The 18,884-nt window shown below is 37.0% G+C and overlaps 1 protein-coding gene and 1 pseudogene across 7 annotated transcripts in view; both read right to left on the bottom strand.

Annotated features, from left to right (window-relative positions):
- Window positions 1-18,884, bottom strand: part of LRRC9 (leucine rich repeat containing 9) — a 195,131-nt gene that overhangs the window by 156,076 nt on the left and 20,171 nt on the right. For all 7 annotated transcript variants that reach the window (XM_074235927.1, XM_074235928.1, XM_074235926.1 and 4 more), the window contains 2 exons: window positions 14,884-15,066; window positions 5,119-5,274 (listed from right to left, as the gene is read on the bottom strand). In XM_074235927.1, coding sequence (XP_074092028.1) covers window positions 5,119-5,274; window positions 14,884-15,066 — 339 coding nt within the window. The remainder of the gene's footprint in view (window positions 1-5,118; window positions 5,275-14,883; window positions 15,067-18,884) is intronic.
- LOC141520397 (ragulator complex protein LAMTOR1 pseudogene) lies at window positions 17,985-18,622 on the bottom strand (annotated as a pseudogene).

Here is an 18,884-nt window from a genome sequence, read left to right as displayed (position 1 = left end):
TATCCAGGTATAGACAATGAACAGTCAGTTGGAGATAGACATTCAGGAGGGAGAGGAGGCCTGGATATATAATTTGGGAGTCATCAGTCTAGTGCTGATAGTTAAATATCAATAATAACAGTCAGCATTTATAGCACTTTAAGGTTTGCAAAGATTTTTACAAATACCTCATTTGATCCCCATAAAATTCTGGGAGAGAAGTGTCTCCATTTTTACAGAGGAGGAAATAGGCAGGAGTTAAATGATTTGCTGGAGATCAATTAGTAAGTGTCTGAGGCTGGATTTAAAATTGGGTCTTCCTGACTCCAAGTCTTGCACTCCCATTCACTGTGTCACTCAAGCACCTGAACTCATGAGAATGAATTAGATTATCAAAATGAAAATTTTATATAGAGAGAATAGCCCAGGGCAGAAAAAATGGCAAGACACCCACATTTAGGGTTGTATATAATGAACCAGCAAAGGACATAGAGAAAGAGTGATCAGACAAATAAGAAGAGATCCAGGAAAGATGAGTGATAAGGAAACAAAGGAAAAAATGAAGTGATGTCAAGCTAAGACTGAGGGTCTTACATGTTTTGAAGGGTAAGAAATGAAGGAGGAGCCTTTGGAAGAGGTTTGTGCTTGAATTTTATTTGATAGATGATATTATTAAAGCATTTTCAACTATGATGTATTAATTTCAAAAGTGATGATATGTACATTGGGTCTGAAGCAAGAAAATTTCTTGGGTCACAGCATTTACCAACTAGTTACATTTTCCTAGTTTCAGTTTCCTCTTCTGCAAAATGATGATTAAAAAAAACTTGCTTTGCTTACTTCAAAGGACTCTTAAAGGACTGAAAACAGGAAATATGAAAACCTTTTTAAATTACAAAATACTTCATACTATATGTATGCATATATTTATACATACATGCTGTTGTTTTGTCCTTCATTTTCAAAGAAGGCCACACTTTCAGGGAGGTGATGCTATGACATGCACATGAATTGGATTTTAGTGAGGGGGTGCAAGTCACCTAAGTCACCTGCCTCACTTTCTCCTCAGGAGCCATCTGGATCCAAGGGTCAGATATGAATCAGGGTGATGGATATGGCCCTGGATGCAAGGCAATCAGGGTTAAGTGACTTGCCCAGGGTCACACAGATAATATAAATATAGATGTGGTTATCTAGGCTGTGACTAAGTTATCATTATTGTCCTTATTTCAACTCAACCTCTAACCACTTAGTAAATGAACAAAGTATTTAATTAAGTACTTACTATATGTAAAATCTTGGGAGAAACAAACAGAAAAGTATGATAGTCCCTGCTCCTGAGGAGTTCATATTCTCATGGAAGGGTTCTTACAGCTGCAGGTCAGACTGGAAAATTTTTGTGGCTCTTAACAACCAAATAGATGATTGGCCATGCCTCTCCTTTAATTAAATGTCACTTCCACTTGAGAGTGGAAATCAGTTTCGTTTTTTGAGGGGGGAATCACTTTCTTGACTATATCAAGGTGGTAAGATATGGCAAGACAGTATTTAGCTGCAAGAACTTTTTTGGTAGATCTTTATTGATGGATACAGATACTGGGTTGGAACCATTGCTTTTCAAAAGTCTCTGGGTGTTGACTTGATGAATTTCTCAGATATAAAGGACTTAAATATTCTGAATTTTTACAATTAATATATTTTTATTTAGTCATTTCAGTTATATCAGTCTCTTCATGACTTCATTTGTAACTTTCTTGGCAAAGATACCAGAATGGTTTGCCATTTCCTTCTCCAGCTCATTTTATATGATAAGGAAACTAAGGCATACAAGATAAATGATTTGACCAGTACCAAACAGCTTGTGTCTGATACCAGATTTGAATTTAGGTCTTCCTGACTCCAGTGTCCAGTGCACTATCCCCTATGCCACCCTGCTACTCATTTAAGTAAGGTATTCTTTTTTAAAAAAAATTTTTGTAAGGCAATGGGGTTAAGTGGCCTGGCCAAGGTCACACAGCTAGGTAATTATTAAATGTCTGAGGATGGATTTAAACTCAGGTTCTCCTGACTCCAGGGTCAGTGCTCTGTTCACTGTGCTACCTAGCTGCCCCCCAAGTAAGGTATTCTTATCCATAATCTTACTCTAGTTATGAATCTCATTTTACTAAATTATCTCAATCATACATATGAGGTCAAATTTGAATCCTTACATTGAGATGTCAAGTTCACTTTCCATATAACTCAAAGCTTGTATTGGCATTTGAAACCTTGGATTCAGATTCTTATTTTAGATTTTTTTCTCTTAAGAATTCTGAGAAAAATACATAATTTTAGTGATTTATACAATACTCCTTATAACTTACATCTTTTAAAATAACTTAATATATGTCTCCTTTTTCCAGCAGTCTCTTGGATTACAATGAGTTCACATAATTTTGACATATATTCTTTAATTCTTCACTATCAAAATTATTTTTTTAATCACAAATTAAATGTACTTTTGAAGAATTTAGTCCATCAATTTTTGGTAGGATTCAAATTGGGCTGGTTCCATACCATTTATCTTGGTCTCTTAGTAAATTTCTAATTTCCTAACATGTGGCATGGTATATAAAGATAATGTTAGAGCATGGATAAATCACCCCAGGGAGACTCTCATAGTTATCAGATACAATTATGGGAGATTTCCTGTCACTCTCTGAACAAATGTCCCAAGATGATAACAGACTTGTTTTTAAATGAACAAATTGCTGTTTCATTTTTCTGCAACCACTATTATTCATGTCTTCTTTCTTTGACCTTACTGGATGAAAACACACCCGATGAGATCTGTGAATCTCTTAAACAGTTATTCTTTTTTTTTTTTTTTAAGGCAATGGGGTTAAGTGACTTGCCAAGGTGACACAGCTACGCAATTATTAAGTGACTGAGGCCAGATTTGAACTCAGGTACTACTGACTCCACAGACAGTGCTCTATCCACTGCATCACCTAGCTGCCCCAACAGTTACTTATTCTTAGAGGACTTAGCTCCTCTTTATTCAGGAAGGGAATTATAGGGAATTGATTTAGTGTAGGAATCAGTTTTACAGAGCAGCAGAGCTATCTGAGTCAAGTTGACCTGCCTCAGATACTAGCTGTATGAGGGAAGGAGGGAAGGAGGGGAATAAGCATATCTCTAGTAGATACATATAGTAGGTACTTTATGCCAGGCACACTATAAATCAAGGGCTTTTACAAATACTATTTCATTTGGTCATCACAGAAGCTCTTATTCTCATTTAAGGAAACAAGCTTAGAGAAGGTAAATGATGTACTCAGAGTACACAACTAGGAAGTGTCTCAGGCTAGATTTGCTTTCAGATCTTCCTGATCTAGGCCCACTGCTCTATCTACTGTGCCACCAGATGTCTCCAAGTATGCCTTTGGAGGATACTGGCTAAATCAATTAGCCTCTCGAATCTCAGGTCCCTCATCTGTAGAGTGGAAATTATAACAGTACCTGCTTCAAAAGGTCAAATGTGATAGTATATATAAAGAACTTTACAAACCTAAAAGTGCTATATGAATGTGAGGCAACATATTGCTGTCTTTCATATTAATTTTAAAGTATGTGAGGATGCCTATAAACACCAATGAGTGACCAGAAATATATTTTCTAAGTCTGTAGCTACTATCATTTGAAATTAGTATATATAAACATACACACATACATACACACACACACATGCTATTTTAAATATGTAGGACTTTGATTAAATCGATCATATAAATGATAAAAATATTTCAGAAACTCTGATCCTATAATAAAGTTTAAAAGTCTGATCTCTAATTCTTATTTAAGCCTGAGGCTGATAAACTTCAAATGATCAGATTCTACCTTTTAGAAATCTCAAAACAATTCAATCAAATATAATCTATCAGAAAAGCACCACAGAATACAATGAAAAAATGTGGTTTGGTTTATAATTCATAATTTTATATTCTAACGAAAACAAGGAAGTATTTTAGAACAGAAACTAGGAAATATATTATGCATACAGGCTGCTTATTTTCAATAAAATGCAGCAAAAACAATATTTAACCAAGTTTACTGAGATGTGATAAATTCATATAATACATATACAGACAGACTCATGTTTGCTTATGACATTTTTCTTTGATCTCCTGATTTTTTTGTTTACCACAATTTATTCAGCACAGAATATAACTTAAGGAATGGAAGCTAGAATTAGAACATTATTTTCTGAGGAAATTCAAATATACTCTAACCTTTAAAATACCTACCTTTTGTAAAGCATTGCCTGGGTATAAATAAACAAAACAAAACAAAAAGTCATGCCAAGGAAGTTACATTCTAGTATACAAAATATGAACAAAAAAGGAAACCTCATTCATTTGAGTACAAGAATTCTAACCAGGGAGATCAAGAAAAGCTACCCATAAGTGTTAGTATCTGAGTCTTGAAGCAGGTCGAAAATTCTAAAAAATAGAAGTGAGGAGAATTATCCTGCCATGGCAGACAGATGAGGCAAAAGTACAGGGTTTGGAGGTGAAATGTTGAATTCTGGGAAGAAGAAGGAGTCCAATTTGGCAAAAACATAAATTACATGATGGGGAATAATGGGAAATAAATATGGCCACATGGTGAGTGCTTTAAATGACAGGCTGCAGATATTATGTTGTATCCTAGCATCAAAAGGGAAACATCAAAGATTCTTAAATATCATGGTCAGGTCTGTGATATGAGTGATATAAAAATTCAAATATAAACAAATCCCTGCAAGCTGCCCACCAACTAAGAAAAATGCAAATTAACATTATCTATGTTTTAATGTATTTTTATTTATTTTGATAAAGACTTCCCAGTTACATTTTAATGGGGTCCCATTGTTCTTGAGAGTTTTGACAGTCACAAGAGTATGAGTTTGATGCCTCTGCTTTAAGATGACTATTTTGAAGTAGTGACTTTCAAACTTAGATGACAGTAGTCTAGATATATAATGCATAATTTATTTTATAACAATCTAAAATAAAATTTTGCATGTTATTCAATGAAAAAGAGAAAAATTTGCAGTGTTAATGTTTTGGGCATTTCCCCAAACAAATCTATTTAGAATTTTAAAATATTAAAACTCACATTTTTTATAATGAAGCTAAGTAATTTTATGCGTTCTTCTGGCAATTTCTGCAATTTGCATTTTCTTTCTTTCAGCTTCTCAAGTTCTTCATTAAGGTTCCTATGAACAGTTTTTATACGCATGGTATAATACATTATTTTTTTCATTGCTGTAGTCTAGAAAAGAAAAAATTCAAAATAAGACAATGAACAAAATTATATAAAATATATAGTTACATTGATTAAACTTAACTCTGGTCAGAGGCAATTTCTGTAATATGATCTACATAATTACCCCAAAATATCCTAAAGAGTAAAAAAAAAACTTAGTCCGTGTTATTTTGTAAAAATGACAATGGTTACAAAAATAGATGTTAAGGGAAGTGATAGCTTTGGTCCAACCACATTTCCAGCAGTTCCAATCAGTTTCATATGATACACTTTAGAAAGAAAATTTGTATTCTTGATAGAACTAAAACTAAAAGACATAAGGAAACTGTAGCAAAATGGAAAAGTGGCTCAAAGATTTTCCTTGAAAAGGAAATAAAGGAGTTGATGTAATTCCTACTGTCAAGAACAATAGGTTCTTCATAAATTCTTGTTGATTAAGATATTTGATTTCCTCACAATGTTCATGATAAGCACAAGTTAAAGAATATAGAGACAACTATGTCTTATGTGACATTTGGTGCAGTAAGTTAAGAAGTAGAGAAATTCGATAAAGAACTTTTTAAGATTTCCAGTCCAAGTCAAAATATACCTTAAATCCGGCATTAGGAAGAGTAATGAAAATATAGAAAATATGGTTGAGAATTATAAAATGAAAAAGTCGAAATAAACATTTTTATATTCCTCAGAAACCCCATATTTGTATAACATGAACACTTTTTAAAGAAGAGAGCTGGAAAGAATTTGTTACTGAAGTAAATTAATCAATTAATAATCAAACATTTGGGGCAGCTAGATGGGGCAGTGGACAGCGCACCGGTCCTGGAGTCAGGAGTACCTGAGTTCAAATCCAGCCTCAGACACTTAATAATTACCTAGCTGTGTGGCCTTGGGCAAGCCACTTGAGCCCATTGCCTTGCAAAAAAATAAAACCCAATAATCAAACATTTGTTAAGCACCTATCATAAGCCAGGAACTGTGCTAAATTCTAGTGATATAAAAAAAGAGGAAAAGACAGTACTTGGCACTAGAATTAAGAGGAAAGTCTTCCTATAGAAGGTGGAATCTTAGTTGAGTCTTTAAAGGAAGCCAGAGCAGAGCAGAGAGAGTATTTTAAGAATGGGGGACAGCCAAAGAAAATGCCCAGAACCAAGAGATAAATGGTTTTGTTTACGGAACAGTCATGAGATCAGTGTCATTGGATCAAAGAGAACACATGGAGGTAAAAGGTGTAAGACTGGAAACAAAGTGGCTAGGTTATGAAGGACTTTGAATGTCAAACAGAGCATTTTGTATTTTCTCTTAGAGCCAACTGGGGGTCACTGAAGATTTTTGAGTAGAGCTAGAGTTTCTCTTTGGGAAAACTAATTTTGTGGCTGAATGGAGGATGGATTGACATAGAGAGAGTCTTGAGAAGGCAGAGCCACTAATAGGCTATCAAGGTTTGAGGTAATGATGGTCTGCATATAGGTGGTAGCAATATCAGAAGAGTAAATGGTATTTATTTAAAGAGATGCTGAAAAATTGAAATCAACAGGCCTTGGCAACTGCATGCATATGAGGAGGGACAGTAGTGTAGTGAGGATGACTCCAAGATGATTCCTGGGTTGTGAGCCTAAGAGATTGGGAGGATGATATTTCTATCGATAGTAAGAGGGAAGGTTTGTTTTTTGGGGGGGATGGTTTAGAGGGAAAAATAAAAAGTTCATTTTTGTACATGCATGTTAAGATATCTACTGGACATTTGGGTTCAAGATGTCTGAAAGCCAGGGGCAGAGCCAAGATGGCAGAGTAAAGGTAGGGACTTCTGCAACCTCTCTCCCAAACCATTCCAAATACCTTTAAATAATGATACTAAATTTTAGAGTGGTGGAACCCACAGAAACACTGAGTGAAACAATTTTCCAGCCCAAGACAACGTGGAAGATCCATGGGAAGGATCTGTTATACCAGGGTTAGAAAGGGTCTGCAATGTGGCCTGGGCCACACCAAAGGCAGTAGACTCCTGCCATCCAGAAACAGGCTGTGGGGGTGTCTGGGTCCATGGCAGTGATGGAAGTTTCCAGAATCCTCAGCCCAGGGATTTCCAAGGACAACTTGGAAGGTCAGCAAGAAAATTGCTGCAGCACCAGAGTGAGAAAAGAGCCCAGTACAGTGGAGGCCTCAGTGTAGATTCAGCCCCAGAAGTAGTCCTGGGGAGTCACCTGGCAGCTGCTTCCAGAGTGCTCAGCCCTCAGATGGTAAGGGGGTTGGAGGAGATTGCAGAGGTCTCTCCACTATCCCTGAAGCAGAACTCTATTGCTGCTCAAATTTAGATCTAGGTCACAGTCTGGGACCCCAGTCTTAGGAAAAGGAGCAGAAGCACAACAGAACTTTCTGTCTGCAGAGGAGCAAAGGAACTCTCCTCAAGGTTCTGAGAGGAGAGTGCTTGTGGCCATCCACAGACCAGACAGGAAAGTAGTCATAACCTTTCACAAGACCTTGGAGGAATTGAGAGCCTGGGGGGATATCCCTGAAAACAGCTGCAAAAACCTTCAAAAGCCTGGGACAATGTGCCCTCTACCATGGTAGCAGAGCCCCACCTTAACAAAAAATAAAATAAGTCATAGGCTGGGAAAATGAGCAAACAACAGAAGAAAAAATCTGACCATAGATAACTACTTTAGTCCTATGGAAGATCAAAAATACATACTCAGAACATAATGAAGTCAAAGTCTATGAATCCAAAGCCTTCAATAAAAACATGATTTGGCCTTAGACTATGGAAGAGTTCAAAATAGATTCTGAAAATCAAGTAAGGGAGGTTGAGAATAAATTGGAAAGAGAAATGAGAGTGATGTGAGAAAATCATGAAAAAGTCAGCAGCTTGGTAAGATAAAAAAAAAAATGAAGAAAATAACATCTTAAAAAAAAGCATTCTAAAAGGCCATTGAGGAGAATGCCTTGAAAAACAGAATTGGCCAGATGGAAAAAAAAAGAGACACAAAAGCTCTCTGAAAGAAAATAATTCCTTCAAATGCAGAATAGAGCTAAGGGAAGCTGATGACTTTGTGAGAAATCAAAAACAATAAAACAAAATCAAAAGAACAAAAAACTAGAAGAAAATGTGTAATATCTCATTGGAAAAATAACTAACCTGGAAAACAAATCTAGGAGAGATAATTTAAAAATGATTGGATTACCTGAAAGTCATGACCAAAAAAGAAAAGCCTAGATGGAATTTTTAAGGAAATAATCGAGGAAAACTGCTCTGATATCCTAGAAGCAGAGGGTAAATTGGAAATTGAGAGAATCCACTTCCTGAAAGAGATCCCAAAATAAAAACTCCTGGGAATATTATTAGGTAAATTCCAGAACTCTCAAATTAAGGAGAAACTATTACAGGCAGTAAGAAAGATACAATTTAAATATCATAGAGTTAACAGTATAACACAAGATTTTGCAGCTTCTGCATTAAGGGCTCATAGGGTTTGGACTATGATATTCTGAAAGGTAAAAGAGCTTCAACTATAACCAAGACTCAACTACCCAGAAAAACTGAACATTCTCTTTCAGGGGAAAAGATGGACTTTAAATTGAAACAGGAATTTCAAACTTTTCTGATGAAATAGCTAGAGCTGAACAGAAAGTTTGATCTTCAAGTACAGGACTCAGGTGAGGCACAGACAGGGTGGATTATGACGAACTTGATGTTGAACTGCTCCTGTTCCCACATAGGAAGATGATACTGATAACTCATAAGAACCTTCTCATTTATTAGGGCAGTAAGGAGGAGCATCTATAGATAGACAAGGCACAGGAGAATTGAATTTGAAGGTATAATATATTAAAAAGATGGAGTTAATGGAGGAGAAAGGAACCTACTGGAAGAGAGGGAAAGGAGAGATAGAATGGGGTAAGTTACTTCACAAAAAGAAGAAAAAGTTTTTGCAGTGGTATGGAAGAGGGGAGAAGGTGAGGGAGGCTGAATGAGCCCTTACTCTCATCAGAAGTGGCTCAGAGAGGGAACAATATACAAAAAATTGAGTCTAAAAATCTGAGCAAAATAGGAGGGGAAAAGGATGGGGGAAGGATGGGGGAGGGGAGAGGAGGGTGTAGGTGATAGAAGAAAGAACATGGGAGGGGGAGTTAGATATGACATACTTTTGAGGAAGGATAGGGTGAGAGGAGAGGGAGAGAATAGAATAAATGGTGGCATGGGGAGAAAGAGGATGGAGGGAAATAGTTAGCAATAGCAACTGTAGGAAAAAATATTGAAGCAATTTCTCTGATGGATTTATGATAATAAATGTTATCCATCCCAAAGACAGAGCTGATAGTATTTTTTCCCCTTAGGTTTTTACTAGGCAAATGGGGTTAAGTGGCTTGCCCAAGGCCACACAGCAAGGTAATTATTAATTGTCTGAGGTCGGATTTGAACTCAGGTACTACTGACTCCAGGGCTGGTGCTCTATCCACTGAGCAACCTAGCCGCCCCTGATAGTATCTTAATACAAACTGAAGCATACTTTTTTTGGTCATTCAAGAAAGATTTTATTTATTTTGTGTTTTATAATTTTTCCCCTAATCTTGCTTCTCTCCCCCCACCCCCACAGAAGGCAGTCTGTTAGTCTTTACATTGTTTCCATGGTATGTAATGATCTAAGTTGAATGTGATGTGAGAGAAATCATATCCTTAAGGAAGAAAAATAAAGTATAAGAGATAGCAAAATTACATAAATAGGTAAGTTTTTTCCTAAGTTAAAGGTAATAGTCTTTGGTCTTTGTTCAAACTCCACAATTCTTTCTCTGGATACAGACGGTATTCTCCATTGCAGATAGCCCCGAATTGTCCCTGATCGTTTCACTGATGTGATAAGCAAGTCCATCAAGGTTGATCATCACTGCCATGTTCCTGTTAGGGTGTACAATATTCTTCTGGTTCTGCTCATCTTGATCAGCATCAGTTCATGCATATCTTTCCAGGCTTCCCTGAATTCCCATCCCTCCTGGTTTCTAATGAAGCTACTTTTTTCTCATTTTTATTTTCTTGAGGTTTCTCTTTCTTTGTGGGAGAGGGGTTTTGCTTACTTTTACAGCATGGCTACCATAGTAATGTTTTTCATGGCTATATATATTTTTTTGTTTCTTTGCAAGGCAATGGGGTTAAGTGGCTTGCCCAAGGCCACACAGCTAGGTAGTTATTAAGTGTTCAAGGCTGGATTTGAACTCAGGTCCTTCTGACTCCAGGGCCAGTGCTCTATCCACTGTGCCACCTAGCTGCCCCATGGTTATATATTTTTAACCTATACCAGGTAACTTGCTTTCCCAATGGGGGTAGTGAGGTGGGAGGAAGGGAGAGAATTTGGAACTCAAGGTTTTAGAAGTAAATGCTAAAACTTGCTTTTGCATCTGGCTAGAGGAAAAATACTTTTTTTAAATAAAAAAAGATATGTATGAAAGGCAAATGGAAATACAAGATTAGAGATCAGCAGAAAGGTTAGGACAAGGTAAACAGATTTCAGAATAATCAGCAATAGAGGTGGCAATTAATTCCATGAAAGCAGATGAGCTCAAGAAGTGTAGTTGTATAGAGGGAGAAGGTAAGAGGGGCCAGGATAGAACCCTGACGGACCCATACAAGTTAGAGGTCACAATCTGGAGGAGGATGCAACAAAAGAGAAAGAAAGAACAGTCAGAAAGTTAGAAGAACTAGAAGGGTGGTGTCATAAAAACCTAGAGAGAAAAGATTATCAAGGAGGAAAAAATGATCAGCAGTGTCAAAGGTTGCATAGAGGTCAAGGAGACTGAAGATTAGCTATATCAACTAAGAGATCATTCATAACTTTGGAGAGATGAATGGAATGTTAAGGCTGAAAGGGGTTAAAAAGAAGAGTGAGAGAAGAAAAAGCCAGTGGCACCTATTTTATTTGACCTTTTAAAGGAGTGTAGCTACAAAGGGCAGTAGTGATACAGACCAGCAGGAAGTGGAGATGGTATAATCAATGAGGGTTTTTCAGGATGGAATTGACATAGGCATGTTAGCTGACTAGAAGAGATTAAAATTATGTGAAAAGAGTAGGGATGCCAGAGTCAGCAATCTGCTGGGAGAGATGGGATAGAATGGGACTGCTTTAACAAGTAAGAGGATTAAGTCTTGGTAAGGAGTAAGGTCATTTAATCATGTGAGACAAGGCTGAAGGCAACGAGGAAGAGGGGAGAAGTTTATGGCAAATGGCTTCAATTTTTTCTAAAAAATATGAGACAAGGTTTTCATTTGATCAGAGATTAAGAGGTTTGGAAGAGCCACTGTGGAGAGTGGCATAGTAAATTGATGAGGAAGGAACAGTAGATTGCTTAGTAGCAGTGAAGGCCCAGTTGAGATTATATAGCTGATGGGAGGTAAGGCTGAGAAACTGAGTGGTTACGGTATTTCAGGGAGAATAAATATATATGTTGATTTCTTCAAGTTTCCTCTTGGACAAGAATAGAGAAAGAGAGAAAAATTGTGAGTCAATTATCAAACTCATTGAGGAAAGAATCAGAATGAAAATGGAAAGAAACATCACAAAACAATCAAAAGCAAATGTTGAAAAATCACAAAGAAGACATCTGAAAAGACATTCTATCTCTTCTCTGTATATGCATTAAATTAGTGAGAATAAGAATAAACTTAAATAAAGCAGCAAAAATTTAGATATAAAAATAAGAGAAATAAAGAGAAATAAACTTGAAACTCCCTCCCTCCCCAAAAAACCCAACAACCAATACAAATGGAGGAAAAATGAAAAGCTGTTTTTTAAAAAAAATATTAACGAAATTATTTACTAAATAACCATCATGTTATAAACTTGAAAATATAATCTTAACTTTGTGTATCTTTATGCCTTTAATTTCTCTCATTGCTAGCATTTCTAGAACTATATCAAGTAGTATTAGAGATAATTGCTATGTTTGCTTTTTATTCCTATTAATTAATTGAAAATTAGCTTTCCAGCTTCTAGTATATCCTCAATGCATTTGATGCTTGTTTTTGGTTTTCTTCCTTCCTTCCTTCCTTCCTTCCTTCCTTCCTTCCTTCCTTCCTTCCTTCCTTCCTTCCTTCCTTTCTTTTGTGTCTGAGGCTGGATTTGAACTCAGGTACTCCTGACTCCAGGGCAGGTGCTCTATCCACTGCGCAACCTAGCTGCCCCTTGTTTTTGGTTTTCGAAAGATACTGTTTATGACATATTTTTTTTAAGTCTCTATGCTTAAACTTAGTAGGATTTTTAGTGACAATAAGCATAGTATTTTGTCAAAGGCTTTTTCTATCTTCTTTTGAGATAATTATGTGGTTTGGAAAATTTTTGTTTTTTAATGTGATTAATTATGTTGACTGTTTTCTTACTGTTGAAGCACCATTCCATCATGATATAAATCCACCTTGTTTATGATAAATTATTTCTTGAGTGAGCTGCTGTAGTTCACTTGACAAAATTTTATATGAAGTTTTTGAATCATGCTGTTTAATAATATTGGTCTCCTATTCTCTTGTGCTTTATTTAATAGCTCTGGTTTAGTTATTAGAATATTTATCTCATAAAAAGAATCTAGTATAATGCTTTCTTTCTCAGTTTTTGAGAATTATTTGTGGTATTTTTACTAAATGTTTTGTTCTTTAAGAGTCTGATACAATTCACCTGTAAATATGTCAGGTTCGGGAGTTTTTTCTTTTAGAGTTTTTAAGAGCTAACTTTATTTTTATTTCTGAAATTAAGCATTTTAAGAAATCCTTTTTGATTTTCTGTTAGTAGGCATATTATAAATGAATTCTATTTCTTTTATGCACACAAATCTTCAGCTATCTGATTAAAAAGAGGGCAAAAAATCAAATAAAAATAGCAAAGTATAATCACAACAAAATCAGAAGAAATAAAAAGAATTATTATAATCTACTTTCATAGATATATGCTAGTGATGTATTTTGTCTTTCGTTCTTGAAGAACACCAAGACATCAGAGAGGTGATGCCATGACAAATACATGAATTAGATTTGAGTGAGGGGGTGCTATGCTAAGTCTCCAGCCTTACTTTCTCCTCCAGGGCCATCTGGGTCCAGTGGCCAAATATCAATCAAGAGGAATGGAGATGACTCTGGATGTGAGACAATCAGGATTAAGTCGAAGGTCACATGGCTAGTATGAAAAGTGTCTGAGACTGTATTCAAGTTTCCATCTTCCTGACTCCAAGGTAGGTGCTCTATCCAACTATGCTACCTAGCTGCCCCCATATGCTATTAAAACTGAAAACACAAAAGAAGTTTCACTAGTTGAAATCTCAAATTACATGACCTCTCAAGGCCATGGGTATCCCAACCTTTTAGTTCTTCTGGGCCATATTATCCAAAAAAGGGTCATTTATTGAATTTAATATTTATTACTACACTGTAATCATATCACAAATGAGTATAATAATAAAATGTGAGAATGTCACATGCATGAGGGGGGTTTGATGGCCACATGCAGCCTACGGGCCTTAGGCATCACCTGATCTAGGTAATTCTCTAAAATTCTTAAGTTGTAGAAAAGGTGCTACATGAGTAGAAGGGAGTTGTTTATACAAATGAAGCTACAGGTCTGGTCCCTATCTTTATCCCTACGCTAATCAAGTACTAAGTAAAGAAACTGTCATCTAATTCGACAAAAATACATACTACATAATTTAGGGTTCCCAGTGGTGGAACTACTACTAGTCCTTTAGTACTGAAAAGGACTACACCAACCAACCAAATGATTGGAGATGTGAATTGTACAATTGTTTTTAATATAGTGAGGGATATGCTATGCAAGGCATCCTCATTTGCCTTTGCCAGAATTATTCTATCCCAGGGCCTGATTTATAGGAAACAGGACATTGGAGATGGTCTGGCTGCTGTGGGAGTCTCTTGGCCTTAAATGGTTTCAATTCCTCCTATATCAGGGAGGAACTTCATTGCATCAACAATGTCTGGCAAGCACACATGTAATTACTAGTGATAGAATGTGACAACCCAATACATTCAATATATCTTGATGGACTAATTGTCAGTATTGCCTTTCCTCTCAGATTTTCCTTGGCTTTCCTTGCTCCTTTCCCTTAAGTATCAGTGAGGAATCATAGCATACCATCATGGCCAAGCAAGTATGTGACCTTTGTGACAATGCTACAACCCAATATACACTAACCTATCTCTCCATGAGTAAAGTCTTTCCTCTCAGCCTTCCATCTTTGCACCTGAGCTATTCATAAGTATGATACAATAGGCAATACTTTGTGAACATCAGATAAGGTGATTGCCAATGAGTGTTAAGACTCCATTATATTGCCTTATGTAGAAGATACAGAGGAAACTCAACTTTTTGTCAACTGAAGAGTAGATACTTTATCAGAAATAGACTGGTCTAAAGGCACCAAAATTAAAATAGAGAATCAAAGGATTATTCAAAATATTCAGACAAAAAAAACCCATTTAGTAGCAATTTTTAGAATATCACAAAAATTCCAAACCCACAGAAATGAATCTAAATTAGTCATATAAGTTTAATAATATTATTCAATGCTCACTCTAGACAAGGAAATTCCATAATCAAATATATTTGTTATGTTTATGGGTATACTTACATCAGCCAGTTCTTTGATTTGTTTTGGTGACACATCATATGTGTCAAGTCTTTGAAGACAAGGCAAATGATACAGCACATGAGTAGAATAATGACACAGCAGACAAACTGGATTAGACTTATACTGAGGATCATTCAGACTCAAATCCTTTAAACTGGTTAACTTGACTAAGTCAGTAAGATCCTAAAACAATGACAATGTTAAAGCATTAATCAACAGTCATTACCTCTTCTTAAAAAAAGGCATTTGAAAATATAAAAAAGCTACATCTTCTAGAGTAATGCAGCATAATCCTATAACTCTTAAAGTATAAACACAGTTTAGCTGCCTACAAATCTGTAGTAGCTAAAGTATATATTAAAAACAAAACAATGGTTTATGTCTAGCTAAAGATATGAAAAATATAACGTACACTACAACATTCAAATAATTACAGTCTGACAGAGTTTGGAAGTACTTATTTCTACATAGGTTCAAATTTGATGAATCTATCATCTCAAAAAAAAGCTGTGTTGGATAGGGAAAAGCAATGAATTTGAAGTCAGGTGACTTGGGCTTGATTCTGGCCTCTATCACTTGTGATTCTTTGGGCCTCGGTCTTCTCTTCTGTAAAATTGTGGGGGGTGATGTGGTAGAGGGTTAGATTATCCAATTGTTCAAGACTCCACCTTTAACTCTATGATTCAATAATAATAAATAAGGATTTTTAAAAAAATGATTTCCTAGAATATGGTGCTTAGGTTTTTTGTAGCATCATGTTCTCCTTGGAGACCATGGAGTACTAGATTATGTCTGTGCTCTGTTTGGAATGCTCATTGTTTGAGGAACAGTAGAGTCCTGAATGGCTGAATTGTAGAGTGTGAGGAGAATAACATAATAAGCTTGGAAAGGAAGATTGGGGATGAGATGTGAAAGGTTTTAAATTTCAGAAGTTAATATTTCATCCTAAGGAGCCACTAGAATTCAGAGATTGAATGACTAGAGATATTCATAGATTTTAAGCTGGAGGAAAGATCTAGTCCAATCCCTCATTTTATACGTGGGGGAAACTGAGGCTCAGAGTTTTTACATTAATTGAAATCTGAGAGTCAAGAATTGAAATCTGAGAGCCAACTCCATGACCCCCCCCATCCTGTTAAAAATTCATGGGAGTTCATGAGGTTACCATGAGAATGTAAAGAGAAAAGAAAGGAGGGCCTAGGACAGAGCCTTGGCAGTAGAGATCTAATGTTTTTGTCTTTTTTACAATCATCAATACGTGTTCAATCCCTTCTGGGAGGGTGTAGTCCAGGGCACTATCTTCTGCCATCTTCTTTTCTTTCTATTCTCTCTATGGATTCAACAGCTCCTTGGGTTTCACATATTTTCTCTATGTAGATATCTATTTATCTCCAGTCCTCAAATCTCTTTTAAGCTCCAATCCTTCATTTCCACCTGCCCACTGGATTCTTCCACCTGGATGTTCCATGGGCCTCTCAAGCTCAACATGTATAAAATTAAATTCATTATCTGTCACCTTCCCTATTTCTGTTAAGGAAACCACCATTTATTCAGTCACTGAGGTGTGCAATCTCACTTTCAATAATTTGTCAAATTTTGTTAATTATATCTTATCAGTATCTCTCAAACCATCTTTTCCCCACTAATATGAAAATTAGACTAGCTCAGGTCCTTGTTACCACTACCACTAGTGATGGACTACCATTAATTCTCCTAATTGGTTTCTCTGCCTCTAATATCTCTTCTTTCCAATCCACTTTCCACCCAGTCACCAAATTGATATTTCTATAGCACAAGTTTAATTGTGTCATTTTCCTACTCAAGAAGCTCTATTGGTTCCCTATTTTCTCTAGGATACCACTATCTGGCATTAAGAACCCTCAGGAACCTAGACTGCTTGCCTAATCACGAAAGATAAATGCCCTTCAACTTGTTAGCCTTTGCCTAGAATCCACAAGCAATCCACTCATTTTGCTATTTTTTTCTATATTTTTCTTTATTTGCCTTCTTGGATGGGTTGGTATTTCCATATAGATTAACCTTGCTATCGCAGAGGTATCTTGAAGTTGGGGGGGGGGGGACTGTGAATGACCTTTAGAAAAAAGACTCAAGAGGAAATTTCCTCAGATGTCCAGATTACCTGAGAACCTTGGTATACTCTGTAGAAAGGGACAGAACTTTGTCTAGACCTCAGTTGGATGGCCCATGCACTGAGGAAATCATGGAAAACTTTCCATCTAGGAGTGTGGAAGCTTTGCCCAGTGTTTTCTCATTTGAGGAGGGTGATGCCTAGTTAACCTCAGGTCCTATATTACTGCAGGACAGATCCATGTGGTTTGAAAAACTCAACATGAACCACATTTGTCAATAATAGGAAATCAATTTTCTCTCTCCTTTATTTTTGCTTGTGGGTTTAAGAAAGGCCAGGTTAACCCCCTATTAAGTGCTCATGAAGTGGTAACCTTAGATAAATATTGTGAAATATTCTTTGTGGAATCCATAAAATTTTATATTTGCATAAAATTGAGATTTTATTTGTATTTGTAGGACTGATCATGTGACAATGTTTTGTTTATGCCTCCTCAGAGGTCTGTTTTGGATCGAGGACAATATTAGTGTTCAAAATGCACTCCTATTTATTTTCTAGGGTTGGCATATTTTTTTTCAAAGTCAGGGAACAAATATAATAGGATTCTACACAAATCTAGATCACCTAAAATGGTGGCAGCAACAGAGAAGAAATTCTTCAATAGCCAGTCACATGAGTGGGAGCAACCTCTTTCCCCTGGACTTTAATTTTTTTTTAAGTTTTTTATCCCTTAACATGTTCAAGCCCTAACACAGAAGGGCAATCTCAAGGAAGCCAAATCTCCTTATTCATCATCCCCAAACATGAAATAATTCACATCCAAATCCCTATCTCCCCATTCCTCTAGCTTGGCCTTGCCCCACCCCCACCCCCAAATGTAAAAACCATCATAGGTTCTTTCCCTTCCCCACAAAGGGAGCCAGAGCCACATGGCACAAAAGCTTCTTGGGAACTCATTGTGTCTCAATATGAGGCTCCTAAACACCTCTGAACTCCTGTGGTGGTTTCTCTTCTGTGATTAGTAAGTTAGATTTCTGTACAAGCAGGAAGAAATAAAGGGAAAGGAAGGCAGGAACAAGGGGAGAGATCTCCAAAAACTGTCCTCATGGGACCCTAAACTGCACGACCAACTGCTCTTTTGCGTCGACCTGGATCTGAGAAAGTGCACTATAGGCATAAGCAGCTATTCTGGAGATCTGCTGCAAATCTACAAAGGGGACAAGGTCACTGGCAAGTACTTGGTGGGGCTGACTGGTGAGTGAGGGCAGTGGTGGCAACTTCTTCCAATGAGTCAGGCTACTGCTCAGGAAAGCCAGGTGGGTACTGTATTGTCTCACTCGGTCCATGTACTCATACTGTTCCATGCCCTGGGAGTCTGCTGCTGATACATCAATGATGTTGCTGGCTGTCCTGGCAAGAATAGAAGAAAGTAGGGCCTGCTCATCTGTTTGGGCTGCAGGCAGGCTGTGGTAGTTGGGTTCTGCTCCATTTAAGGTCTTGGTTGGGGGACTGCTGGGGTCCAGAAGTAATTTCTGCTCTTCTCGATCCTGGTCCGAGTGCTCGTTGTCACTGCTATAGCAGCACCCCATGGCCGGGCCCAGCTGTGGGGGGTCAGGTCTGGAGGATCGGCATCCAAAAGGAGCCCTCTCTCATCACAAGACCTGCGCCGCGGCCCGAGGCTCCCACTGGCTGTGCTGCCACCTGGACTTTAATTCTTTAAAGCAATCTAACTTAGGCACAGTCTTCTTTATAGTGAGACACATGGGCAAGGTCTCCTTTACCCATAGCAGGGCCTTAAGTCATATAGCCCTAAAAAATGAGATCTGAAGATCTGATAGTGTTTTATTTGTCTTTTACAGTTCTAGTTAGAGATTGGAATTCTGCATCCAGAAGCTTGAATCATGGGAATTTT

This window comes from Macrotis lagotis, chromosome 4 (assembly GCF_037893015.1).
Source record: "Macrotis lagotis isolate mMagLag1 chromosome 4, bilby.v1.9.chrom.fasta, whole genome shotgun sequence".
NCBI lineage: Eukaryota > Metazoa > Chordata > Mammalia > Peramelemorphia > Peramelidae > Macrotis > Macrotis lagotis.
Note: the sequence above shows the minus strand (reverse complement) of the source record. Positions and strands in the feature narration are given on the sequence as shown.